The 13,574-nt window shown below is 43.5% G+C and overlaps 1 protein-coding gene across 1 annotated transcript in view; it reads left to right on the forward strand.

Annotated features, from left to right (window-relative positions):
• Positions 1 to 13,574, forward strand: part of NUSAP1 (nucleolar and spindle associated protein 1) — a 59,507-nt gene that overhangs the window by 22,306 nt on the left and 23,627 nt on the right. The window contains exons 4-6 of the mRNA XM_011956679.1: positions 1,805 to 1,901; positions 7,388 to 7,495; positions 9,589 to 9,698. Of these exons, the coding sequence (XP_011812069.1) occupies positions 1,805 to 1,901; positions 7,388 to 7,495; positions 9,589 to 9,698 (315 nt within the window). The remainder of the gene's footprint in view (positions 1 to 1,804; positions 1,902 to 7,387; positions 7,496 to 9,588; positions 9,699 to 13,574) is intronic.

The raw sequence follows: 13,574 nt of genomic DNA on the forward strand, positions 1-13,574 counted from the left end.
GACAGAGCGAGACTCCATCTCAAAAAAAAAAAGAAAATATACCACCACCTATGCCAAAATTGGCATACTCTTAGGGAGCTTTCTTTTTAAATTCCCATGTGATGTCATGTGTTTGTAAGCTTACTGTATGCTGTAAGCTCCATGAAAGCCCAGACCCGAGTCCAGCTGCTCATCACTGCATCCCAGGGCTTGGCCCTCAGGAAGCACTTTTTAAGTATTAAGCTCACATTAAATATTTGTTGTATAAATATGAACATTCACTAAGTGTTCACTTAAGTAAGGTGTAGTAGATAGGAAGGAAAGAGAAACAAGCATTAAATGTGCTTTTTGTTGTTTTTTTCATTGGTTTGTTTAAATTCTCCTTCCTACCTTGCCCCTGGCCTGGTGATCACCCTGTACTTAGTCTTTCAGCAGTGTGATCACATGATTAGCAAGGGGCTTCCCTCGCTTGCTTTCCGTAGACTCTAGTTTTATTCTTTTATCTTATCCTTTCATTCAAATGTAATTTTTACAAAGCACAGTCTTTTTTTTTTTTTCTTTTTTTTGAGATGGAGTTTCCACTCTTGTTCCCCAGTATGGAGTGCAATGGCACCATCTCAGCTTACTGCAACCTCCACCTCCCAGGTTCAAGCAATTCTCCTGCCTCTGCCTCCTGAGTAGCTGGGATTACAGGTGGCCACCACCACGCCCAGCTAATTTTTGCATTTTTAGTACAGATGAGATTTCACTGTATTGACTGGGCTAATCTCAAACTCTTGACCCCTGGTGATCCACCCACCTCGTCCTCCCAAAGTGCTGGGATTACAGGTGTGAGCCACCATGCCCAGCCCCGAAACAGTCTTAATTTTCTTTTCTATGTTCATATTGTTGCAGTAAACTGAGGAACGGAGAGACTAATACGGAGTACAGGAGGATTTGTTTGTTTTAGGCACACACCAGCTCAGAGGATTCACATCTAAAAGCTGAGCCTTGAACAAAGATAGCCGAGGTTTTTATAAGCAGCTTTACAGAAGCAAAATAAAATCAATTAATCATACAGTAACAGGTTACATAATCTATAGCATAAAATAACTTGACTTAGCCAGTGGCCTTGTAGCTGCGTTAAAAGGAAAACAAGAACTGGCTAAATACAGATATTTGTAAAACATAATCATGCTAATCATGCTTAAGAAGCCTGGGAAAAGAGTAACAGTAAAAGAACTTGTGTTTCTCGTTTTTTTTTTTCTTTCAACCTTGCTCTGGAACGGGGAAGGGGTGGGGGGAGGGTGATGTCTGGAGCTTATTCCTTTGGCCTTGGCTATTCAGACAGCGTTATCTCCAACTGTCTTTAAAGGGAGCTGCTAGGCAGAGGAAAACTTGTTCTTTTCTTTTGAACTCTTGCCTTGCCACATTCTGGGCCTTAGCTTTTACTTTTCTTGGAGTGAATAAATGCAGCACTTATTATTATTATTATTTAAATTTCTGCCTCAATATAGTCACTTGCTCAGTAGACTATTAGGTTTCTTCATTTGTCCTTGCTAAGACAGTTAATCTTGCCATTTCTATTTTCCTCTTAATGTGCCCTATTATCTCCTATTCTCAAATTTACATTCTCATGACATTTGATAAGGCAGAGAACCAAATCTGCCACCAAAAATCTCATTCTCCTACTTTTCTTCCTTTAACCCCTTTTGCCCCTCACTTTGGTACTTGTCTTTGGAAGGCAGCATTTATTTCTTATTTATCATCAAAATATTTTATTTCCTTTTTAAATTTGTAGCAGAATCATTCAGAGATAAAAATAAGTAATCCCACTGAATTCCAGAATCATGAAAAGCAGGAAAACCAGGATCTCAGAGCTACTGCAAATGTTCCTTCTCCACCAGATGAGCACCAAGGAGCTGAGAATGCTGTTTCCTCAGGTAAACGTGGAATAAATGGTATGTTAAGTGACTTGAAAAACCAAAATTGCTAGAAGTAGCCAGGTACATTAGTTTCCTAGGACTGTCGTGACAAAGCACCACAAACTGGGCAGCTTACAAAAACAGAAATTTACTCTTTCATAGTTCTAGAGGCTGGAAGTCCAAAATCGATGTGTCAGCAGGACCATGCTTCTCTGAGACTCTGGGTGGAATCCTTCCTTGCCTCTGACTACTTTGCGATGGCTGTCGACGCCTGGTGTTCCTTGGGTTGCAGCTGCATCATGCCAGTCTCTGGCTCTGACAGCACATGACATTCTCCCTATATGTCTTCTTAATAGGGCACCAGTCTTAATGGATTAGGATCCACCCAAATAGGCCAAGCATAGTGGCTGATGCCTGTAATCCCATTATTTTAGGAAGCCACGTCAGGAGAATTGCTTGAGCCTAGGAGTTTAGGACCAGCTTGGGCAACATGGCGAGACCCTGTCTCTACAAAAAGTCAAAAGAATCAGCCAGCCATGATGGTGCACATCTGTGGTCCCAGCTACTCAGGAGACTGAGGTGACAGGGTCGCTTGAACCCAGAGGTTAAGGCTGCAGTGAGCCATCTTCATACCACTTCACCTCAGCATGGACAGAGTGACACCCTATCTCAAAAAATTAAAAGAACATCCAAATGATGTCATTTTAACCTTAATACATCTGAAAAAAATTCCTATATCTAAATAAGGTCATATGACAGGTACCAGTGGTTAGGACTTCAACATATCTTTTAGGGGGCCACAATTCAACCCATAGCACCATGTTATAGAATTTCTTTTTTTTTTTTTAGACAGGCTGCCGCCCAGGCTGGAGTGCAAAGGTGCAATCTCTGCTCACTACAACCTCCACCTCCTGGGTTCAAGCAATTCTTCTGCCTCAGTCTCCCAAGTAGCTGGGATTACAGGCGCGTGCCACCAGGCCCAGCTAATTTTTGTATTTTTAGTAGAGACGGGCTTTCACCATGTTGGCCAGGCTGGTCTCGAACTCCTGACCTCGTGATCCACCCACCTCAGCCTCCCAAAGTGCCGAGATTACAGGTGTGAGCCACTGCACTTGGCCTTCCTTTCTCTTCCTTTTGCTTACTAAACCTCTGCTCCTAAAAAATAAAAATAATAATAATAAATAAATGAAAATAAAATATCTCAGTATCAGTTTCACCTGGGCAAATCTGCTAGGGCCCTGAGCCTTGCCAGAGGAGGAGTTAGAGAGATTGAGGGAGGATAATCCATTCCAGTATTCACCAAGCAGTTAAATCTGGAATTTCTAATCCTGAGCCTTCTCATTTTCCCTAAAACTTTGAGTGTCATACTGAATCTAGAAAATTACAGGGGGCCGGGCGCGGTGGCTCAAGCCTGTAATCTCAGCACTTTGGGAGGCTGATACGGGCAGAACGGTGAAACCTCGTCTCTACTAAAAGTACAAAAAAAAAACACTAGCCGGGCAAGGTGGCGGCGCCTGTAGTCCCAGCTACTCGGGAGGCTGAGGCGGGAGAATGGCATGAACCCGGGAGGCGGAGCTTGCAGTGAGCTGAGATCTGGCCACTGCACTCCAGCCTGGGTGACAGAGCAAGACTCCGTCTCAAAAAAAAAAAAAAAAAAAAAAAAAAAAAAAAAAGAAAGAAAGAAAATTACAGGAAAAAATGTTCTGATTCCTTGGTTCTGAGATGGGCCTGGGAATCTTCAGTCTTTAACAAGTCTCCCAGGTAATTTTTTATTTTTTATTTTTTTGAGACAGGGTCTTGCTCTGTTGCCCAGGCTGGAGTGCAGTGGTGCCATCTCAGCTCACTGCAGCCTTAGCCTACCGAGTAGCTCAGACTACAGGCATGCACCACCATGCTCAGCTAATTTTTGTAGTTTTAGTAGAGATGGGCTTTTACCATGTTGCCCAGGCTGGTCTCAAACTCCTGAGCTCCAGTAATCTGCCCACTTCAGCCTCCTAAAGTGCTGGGATTACAGGTGTGAGCCACCATGCCTGGCCAATATTTTTCAATACAGGCCAGTTTTTTGTCCTCTGAGTTGGTTTGTCTAATATGTCCTCATGTTTAGATTCAGACTATGAACTGTTGGCAGGAATCCCGCAGAGCAATGCTGTTGCTTTCTCAGTAAGCACCCTAGGAGGCACAAGTGCTGGGTGTTCCTATGACTAGTCTTGTTAACTTCCATCCGTTGGTAATGGTGGTGTCTGCTAGGTTGTTCCTTTGTGAAGTTACTCTTTTACCACTTGTAATTAATAAGTATCCTGTGGAGAGTTACTCTACATAAGTATCCTTTTTTTTGTTTATTTTGTTTTGTTTTGAGACAGTGTCTCTCTCTGTTGCCCAGGTGAGAGTGCAGTGACAGGATCTAGGCTCACTGCAACCTTTGCCTCCTAGTCTCAAGCAATTCTACTGCTTCAGCCTCCCGAGTAGCTGGGATTATAGGTGTGCACCACCTTGCCTGGGTAGTTTTTGTCTTTTCAATAGAGACCGGGTTTCACCATGTTGGCCAGGCTGGTCTCCAACTCCTAACCTCAGGTGATCTGCCCGCTTTGGCCTCCCAAAGTGCCAGGATTACAGGCATGAGCCACCAAGCCCTGCCAAATACCCTGTTTCTCATGAAACTTTCACTTTCTGGTTTTATAGCCAAAGTCTAAGCAGAAGCCCCTGCAACCATTCCAACTCTGACAGCACATTGTTTTGCCTTGTTTTACAGATACATTGGGGAAACTTAAGGATGAGAACTTTAGAAATGGTATTTCTTAGAAACCTACTTGCTTGTAAATCAGTGATTGAAAGAAAATTTAAAAAAATTAAAAAGAGATGAAAGCTCATTGAATATTTTTAAAATTGATTACCTCAAGTAGAAAAAGATGTAAGATTGAGGCTTTCTTATATTTTAAGATTAGACTCATAGCTCTATAGCATATTATACGGGGCCCTTTATGGTTTAACCCGCTACCTGTCCTATTCTCAATGTCCTCCACTCCCTCTTATGTACCCTACACTTCAGCAATTTCAGCCTACCTCAGTTTCTCTGAATGTCATTATTTCCACTGTACTATACCCTTATATATCACTATTGTTCCCACTGCCTGGTGTGGTTCTTTTCCTTCCTTGCCTAATAAATTCCATTAAGGTCAAAAAAATAAATGACAGAATTTGGGAAATGATTATGGTAAGTGGGAAAAAATTACCTAACCTAATATATACCATAATTTCAACTGGAGTTAAATAATAATAATAATAAACTGGCTACATGGCACATGCCTGTAGTCCCAGCTACTCTGGAGGCTGAAGCAGAAGTATCACTTGTGCCCAGGAGTTTGAGACTAGCTGGGCAACACAGTGAGACCCTGTCTCTTAAAAAAAGCAAACAGGCCAGGTGTAGTGGCTCTCGCTTGTAATCCTTACACTTTGGGAGGCCAAGGTTGGTGGATCACCTGAGGTCAAGAGTTCAAGACCAGCCTGGCTAACATGACAAAACCCGTCTATACTAAAAATACAAAAATTAGCCAGCTGTGGTGGCTCACACTGGTAATCCCACCTACTCAGGAGGATGAGGCAGGAGAATCTCTTGAACCCTGGAGGTGGAGGTTGCAGTGAACCAAGTTCACGCCACTGCACTCCATCCTGGGCGACAGTGTGAGAGTCCATCTCAAAACAAACAAACAAACAAATGACCACAACCAAAATAAGCAGAAGAAGCAGAGGACCAGAAGAAATATGCCAGATGTTCATGGTGTTTCTTTGGCTGATTGGATTACATGACTTTTATCACATCAGTTGTAACAATATTATGTTCATAATAAAAACTGAAAAAGTTGTTTTTTAACCGATACGTATATGTTTAAATTTAATTTATATTAAATAATGTTTTAACAATAGAGACGGGATCAGGGCCAGGTGTGGTGGCTCACTCCTGTAATCCCAGCACTTTGGGAGATCAAGGCGGGCAGATCACGAGGTCAGGAGATGGAGACCATCCTGACTAACATGGTGAAACCCCATCTCTACTAAAAATACAAAAAGTTGGCCGGGCATGGTGGTGGATGCCTGTAGTCCCAGCTACTCAGGAGGCTGAGACAGGAGAATGGCATGAACCCAGGAGGCAGAGCTTGCGATGAGCCGAGATAGCGCCACTGCACTTCAGCCTAGGCGACAGAGTGAGATTCCATCTCAAAAAACAAAAACAGAGATGGGGTCTCGCTGTGTTGCCCAGGCTCGTCTCAAACTCCTGTGCCCAAGCTATCTGCCCATCTCAGCCTCCCAAAGTGCTAGGATTACAGGCATGAGCCACTGCACCTGGCCAACTTTCTGTATTTTTATTTTATGTATTTATTTTTTTTGAGACAGAGTCTTGCTTTGTTTCCAGGCTGGAGTGCAATGGTGCAGTCTTGGCTCACTGCAACCTCCGCCTCCCGTTTTCAAGCAATTCTCCTGCCTCAGCTTCCCGAGTAGCTGGGATCACAGGCACACTCCACCTCGCCCAGCTAATTTTTGTATTTTTAGTAGAGACGAGGTTTCACCATGTTGGCCAGGATGGTCTCGATCTCTTGAACTCATGATCCACCTGCCTCAGCCTCTCAAAGTGCTGGGATTACAGGTGTGAGCCACTGGGCTCCATAGGCGTCAGAAAATTTCTGCATGCCTACTTGAAGCATATGACCTGTAATCATAGAAATGCTGTAACTAATTCTTTGTGCTCCTTATGTGCTATTTCTACAACCACCTTGGCAGAGCCTATCATGTGAAAATGCTCTGTTAACTTACACATATTTCTTTTTCCTTTCTTTTCTTTTTTTTTTTTTTAAAAGAAGATGGTGTCAGCCGGGCGCAGTGGCTCAAGCCTGTAATCCCAGCACTTTGGGAGGCCAAGACAGGCGGATCACGAGGTCAGCAGATCGAGACCATCTTGGCTAACACAGTGAAACCCCGTCTCTACTAAAAAATACAAAAACGAAAACTAGCCGGGCGAGGTGGCGGGCGCCTGTAGTCCCAGCTACTCGGGAGGCTGAGGCAGGAGAATGGCGTAAACCTGGGAGGCGGAACTTGCAGTGAGCTGAGATCAAGCCACTGCACTCCAGCCTGGGCGACAGAGCGAGACTCCGTCTCAAAAAAAAAAAAAGAGAGATGGAGTCTCACGGTGTTGCCCAGGCTGGAGTGCAGTGGCGCGATCTTGGCTCACTGCAAGCTCCGCCTCCCGGGTTCATGCCGTTCTCCTGCCTCAACCTCCTGAGTTGCTGGAACTACAGGCACCCGGACCACGCCTGGACAACTTTTTGTATTTTTGGTAGAGACGGAGTTTCACCGTGTTAGCCAGGATGGTCTCAATCTCCTGACCTCGTGATCCGTCCGCCTAGACCTCCCAAAGTGCTGGGATTACAGGCGTGAGCCACCATGCCCGGCCACATATTTCTTAATGAGAACTTTTTTGATATCCTTCATTATTTCTGTGTCTTTGGATTTAGGTAACAAAGATTCAAAGGTACCTTCAAAAAGAAAGAAATCTGTCTACACAGATGAGTCATCCAAACCTGGAAAAAATAAAAGAACTGCAATCACTACTCCTACTCCAAGTAAGTTTTGTAGGCAAAGCCATAATAAGTAATGGTTGCCCCACTTCAGACTGATGTTGGACTGGAACAGCTAAAAGCATAGAGGCTGGAACCAGTTTACATTCTAGTTCTCTTATCTTTTAGGCTTGAGATCTTGGGGAACTTACTTATCTTTAATAAACTCACTTCCTCAGTGTAAAGTGGAAATAGTTATACTATAGTGCCTATTTCTTTTTTTTTTTTTTTTGAGACAGGGTCTTGCTCTGTCGCCTAGGCTAGAGTGCAGTGGCGTGATCTTGGCTCACTGCAACCTCTGTCTCCCAGGTTCAAGCGATTCTCCTGCCTCAGCCTCCCGAGTAGCTGGGACTACAGGTGTGCTCCACCACGACCAGCTGATTTTTGTATTTTCAGAAGAGACGGGGCTTCACCATGTTGGCCAGCATGGTCTTGATCTCTTGACCTCGTGATCTGCCTGCCTCAGCCTCCCAAAGTGCTGGGATTCCAGGTGTGAGCCACCCTGCCTGGCCTATAGTACCTATTTCATCAGGTTGATAGATACATAAATTGAGAATACTTTTTCCACTACTGCTTCCCTATCATGGCAAACAGCATGCAGCAAGGGTTCAATAAACATCTGATGAATGAATGTATGAAGTACTTGGTACAATGCCCACCTTCTTTTTTTTTTTGAGACGGAGTCTTGCTCTGTCGCCCAGGCTGGAGTGCAGTGGCTGGATCTCAGCTCACTGCAAGCTCCACCTCCCAGGTTTACCCCATTCTCCTGCCTCAGGCTCCCGCCACCTTCTAATAAGTTTTTCATAAGTCTAAATGACTCTGTTTTTGGACATGTAATTCTTCCTCTCTCTTGTATTATTGGAACATTGCTTGGCACATAGAATGTTGATTATTATATTTATAGTAGTTACAATGCAGCTCATCCTATATTCAAAATTCAGTAAATGTTCATATACTTAATCAGAATAGGATACAGCAGGGGTCAGCAAACTGCTGCCTCCCTTGGCCCGTCTTATATCCTTTGAACTCATAATGGTTTTTATATTTTTTAAAGAATTTAAAAACAAGAAGAATGGCCAGGCATGGTTCTCACACCTGTAATCCCAGCACGTTAGGAGGCACAGGGGGGTGGATCACCTGAAGTTGGGAGTTTGAGAACAGCCTGGCCAGCATGGTGAAACCTCGTTTCTACTAAAAATACAAAAAAATTAGCTGGATATGGTGGCAAGTGCCTTTAACCCCAGCTACTCAGAAAACTGAGGCAGGAGAATCGCTTGAACCCAGGAGGCGGAGGTTGCAGTAAGCCAAGATCACGCCATTGCACTCTAGCCTGGGTAATAGAGCAAGACTCCATCTCAAAAAAAATAAATAAAATAAAAACAAGAAGAATATGAGACAGAGACTATATCATATGTGGCCATAAAGCCTAAAATACTTTTTTTTTTTTTTGAGATGAAGTTTTGCTCTTATTGCCCAGGCTGGATACCTCCCGGGTTCAAGCGATTCTCCTGCTTCAGTGTCCCGAGTAGCTGGGATTACAGGCATGTGCCACCACACCCGGCTAATTTTTGTATTTTTAGTAGACAGGGTTTCTCCATGTTGTTCAGGCTGGTCTTGAGCTCCCGACCTCAGGTGATCTGCCCACCTTGGCCTCCCAAAGTTCTGGGATTACAGTTGTGAGTCACCATGCCCAGCCAAGCCTTAAATACTTTTATCTAGCCCTTTATAGAATAAGTTTGTCAGTCGTTGACATAGAGCATTATAAAATATCAAATTCATAATTAAATAAAGACCACTTGTGACTAATTGGTAAGGGAGGAGATAAATCTTCTACTCTCATCCTCTGAACTAAACCAAGATGTCAGTTTAGTGAAATTTGTCAATGAGGAGATGGTGAGTGTTTGATAGTTTATAAGACGAATGTGCTTTGCCCCTGAGTTTCCAAAAACTAAGTATTTTGAAATTAATGTTTTAGCAAAAATTATATTGAAGTTGAATGTCAGGGATGCAAAAAAGAGAATAAGTGTTAACAGAAAAACACAGAGAAGATAAATGGATTTTGTTTTGTTACTAATTTTTATATTGGGGGAACATTCTAGACTTTAAGAAGCTTCATGAAGCTCATTTTAAGGAAATGGAGTCCATCGATCAATATATTGAGAGAAAAAAGAAACATTTTGAAGAACACAATTCCATGAATGATCTGAAGGTATGTAGATAAAATTATTTTGTTAATGGGACTAAACTGTTTGATTATAATTTTGAAACTATATAACACCATGGTTACAACAACTGGCTGTCACTCTACCAGTAGATTTGTTTGAGTTTAATATATCTTTATCTAAAACTTGCTTTCCCCTACCCTGAGAATTTTCAAAATCCTCTGGATAAAACTGAATCCATGGCCAAGCGCAGTGTCTGATGCCTGCAATCCTAGCGTTTTGGGAGGCCAAGGCAGGTGGATTACCTCACGTCGGGAGTTCAAGGCCAGCCTGGCCAACAAGGGGAAACCCTGTCTCTATAAAAAAATACAAAAAATTAGCGGGGGTTGGCACACACCTATAATCCCAGCTACTCAGGAGGCTGAGGCAGGAGAGTCACTTGAACCAGGAGGCCAAGGTTACAGTGAGCCGAGATTGCGCCACCGTGCTCCAGCCTGGGTGACAGAGTGAGACTCCATCTGAAAAAACAGAAAACAGTGAATCCTGACTGTGAGAAACTATTTCCAAAATGGCAATGTCATTCTACTTTCCATATTCAGATGTTTTGCCTATTACTTTCATTGAGGATGAACCAACTTATGGCTGAAGCCGTCTTCTTTCCCTTGTCCCTCATGTAAAGAAAAATCGGTGATTAATAGTGGCAAACCTGAAGGGTTCCTGTGGTAACAGCTCCCTCTAGGGCTTTCAGTCCAGGTCCCACAGGACTCAAAGCCTCCTCAAAGTAAGAGAAGGTGATAAAGTCAACTCTGAGACTGAGTTAGCAGAGTAGTAGTGAGTTAATAACATTCTAGCAAGTTGATGTTATTGGTATCTGGTGTTAAGGCAGTGCCGAAGGAAGGGCAAGAAACACATTTTTAAATATTTATTGATTTATGTATTTTTCTCATAAAGTCAGGGTCTCCCTGTGATGCCCAGGCTCTCCTTGAACGCCTAGGCTCAAGTGATCCTCCCACCTCAGCCTCCCAAAGTGCTGGGATTACAGGTGTGAGCCACCAGATTATATTTATTTCTATTCGCTGTATTTAATTCTTAACCCCATGTTTATGTTACATAACTTCCCTATTTCTTAAAAATAATTTAAGGCCTATTCTCAAAATAATTTTAAGTTTATGGTATTAAATATAAAATAGTATAGTCAATTTAAAAGCGGCAGAAAATGAGTACTGTTAGTGGGTACAGTATTTGTTACCATCAGTCTCTCAGTTGAGTTTAAGTTTTCTGGCAGCTAGGGCCAAGAGGAAAACTCACTGGGTGATAAGTTGTAAATAATTTTATTTAAGTACCTAAGCTGCTTGGTGAGAAGCTTAATTGAAATAATAAACATTCATTTTAACAATGTAAAACCACTGTTACAACAATTTTTTTTTCTTTTGTTTTTTGAGACAGAGTTTTGCTCTTGTTGCCCAGGCTGGAGGGCAGTGGTACGGTCTCAGCTCACTGCAACCACCTCCGCCTCCCTAATTCAAGCAATTCTCCTGCCTTAGCCTCCCCAGTAGCTGAGATTACGGGCACCCGCCACCACACCCAGCTAATTTTTATATTTTTAGTAGAGATGGGATTTCATTATGTTTGGCCAGGCTGGTCTCAAACTCCTGACCTCAGGTGATCAACCCACCTCCCAAAGTGCTGGTATTACAGGCATGAGCCACCGCTCCCATCCTCACTGTTACCACATTTGAAAGCACTGTTTATCAAACTTTTTTTTTTTTTCTGAGATGCAGCCTCACTCTGTCACCCAGGCTGGAGTGCAGTGGTACGATCTTGGCTCACTGAAACCTCTGCCTCCCGGGTGCAACAGATTCTTTTGCCTCAGCCTACCAAGTAGTTGGGATTACAGGTGCCCACCACTACACCCGGCTAATATTTATATTTGTAGTTTTATTTATTTATTTTTTTAGACAGAATCTCATTGTGTTGCCCAGGCTGGAGTGCAGTGACACAATCTCGGCTCACTGCAAACTCTGCCTCCTGGATTCAAGTGATTCTCCCACCTCAGCCTCCCAAGTACCTGGGATTACAGGTGACCATCACCACACCCAGCCAATTTTTGTTTGTTAGTTTGTTTTGACACGGAGTTTCACTCTTGTTGCCCAGGCTAGAGTGCAATGGTGCAATCTTGGCTCACCGCAACCTCCACCTCCCAGGTTCAAGCGATTCTCCTGCCTCAGCCTCCCGAGTAGCTGAGATTATAGGTGCTCGCCATCACGCCTGGCTAATTTTTTGTATTTTTAGTAGAGACGGGGTTTCACTATGTTGGCCAGGCTGGTCTTGAACTCGTGACTTTGTGATCCACCCACCTCAGCTTCCCAAAGTGCTGGGATCACAGGCATGAGCCACGTGCCCCAGCCCCTGCTACTTTTTATATTTTTAGTAGAGACAGGGTTTCACCATGTTGGCCAGGCTGGTCTTGAACTCCTAACTTCAGGTGATCCACCCACCTCGGCCTCCCAAAGTGCTGGGATTTCAGGCATGAGCCACTGCTCCTGTCCTCACTGTTACCACATTTGAGCATTTGAGGGCACTGTTTATCATCTCTCTTTTTTTTTTTTTTTTTTTTGAGACAAGTGTCACTCTGTCCCCTAGGCTGGAGTGTAGTTGTGCGATCTTGGCTCACTGCAACCTGCACCTCCTGGGTTTGACAGATTTCGCCAGCATGGCAAAACCCTGTCTCTACTAAAAATACAAAAAATACTTGGCCGTGGGTGGTGAGCACCTGTACTCCCAGCTACTCAGGAGGCTGAGATAGGAGAATCACTCGGAGGTTGCAGTGGGTGGAGGTCATACTATTGCACTCCAGCCTGGCCAACAGATCAAGACTCCATCTCAAAAAAACAAAAAAAATAGGCCGGGCGTGGTGGCTCACACCTGTAATCCCAGCACTTTGGGAGGCTGAGGCAGGCGGATCACCTGAGGTCAGTGGTTTGAGACCAGCCTCACCAACATGGAGAATCCCCGTCTCTACTAAAAATACAAAATTATCTCGGCATGGTGGTGCATGCCTGTAATCCCAGCTACTTGAACCCGGGAGGCAGAGGTTGCAGTGAGCTGAGATCATGCTATTGCACTCCAGCCTGGGCAACAAGAGTGAAATTCCATCTCAGAAAAAATAATAAATTTACTTTAATTTAATTTAAAAAAGCTTTCAGCCAGTCACAGTGGCTCACACCTGTCAATCCAGAACTTTGGGAGGGTGAGGCCGAAGGATCACGTGAACCCCGGTGTTCAAGACCAACCTGGGCAATACAGTGAGACTCCATCTCTAAAGAAAAAAAAAGTCAAGCTGCTGCTTTGTATATTTTGTAATATGGATGACATAATTTTCTAAGTAAAAGTTAAGAACAGAGCAAGAAAAACTGTCTCAGCCATAAACTTTGAGAATTACCCTAGAAGATGTGTTGAATAAACGAATAGTTTATCTTACTTTTTAGTGTAACTCCAGCCTGGTAGACCCATCTGAATGAGTTTAGTTCTAAAATAACACTGTTCACCCTGAATGTTTAAGGAATTGGCCTATCTGAACTTGGTATGATCTCTTTGGAGACTAGAGAATTAAAAAAACCAATTACAATAACTTCACCATACCTGAGATGAAGTTGCTCTTGGCACATTTGGGGCTTGATCGTTTGGATGGTGATGGACAGTAAGAAACAGATATCCTAAAGAGAATCATTCTGGCCATGACAGCCTCTCTTTGACTTTCATGATAACAGAAGGCGGACTTGTTTGATCTAGTTGTCAAATGGCCTCTAAAAAGATCAGAAAAACGGCGGGCGCGGTGGCTCAAGCCTGTAATCCCAGCACTTTGGGAGGCCGAGACGGGCGGATCACGAGGTCAGGAGATCGAGACCATCCTGGCTAACACG

This window comes from Colobus angolensis, unplaced genomic scaffold, assembly GCF_000951035.1.
Source record: "Colobus angolensis palliatus isolate OR3802 unplaced genomic scaffold, Cang.pa_1.0 Scaffold420, whole genome shotgun sequence".
NCBI lineage: Eukaryota > Metazoa > Chordata > Mammalia > Primates > Cercopithecidae > Colobus > Colobus angolensis.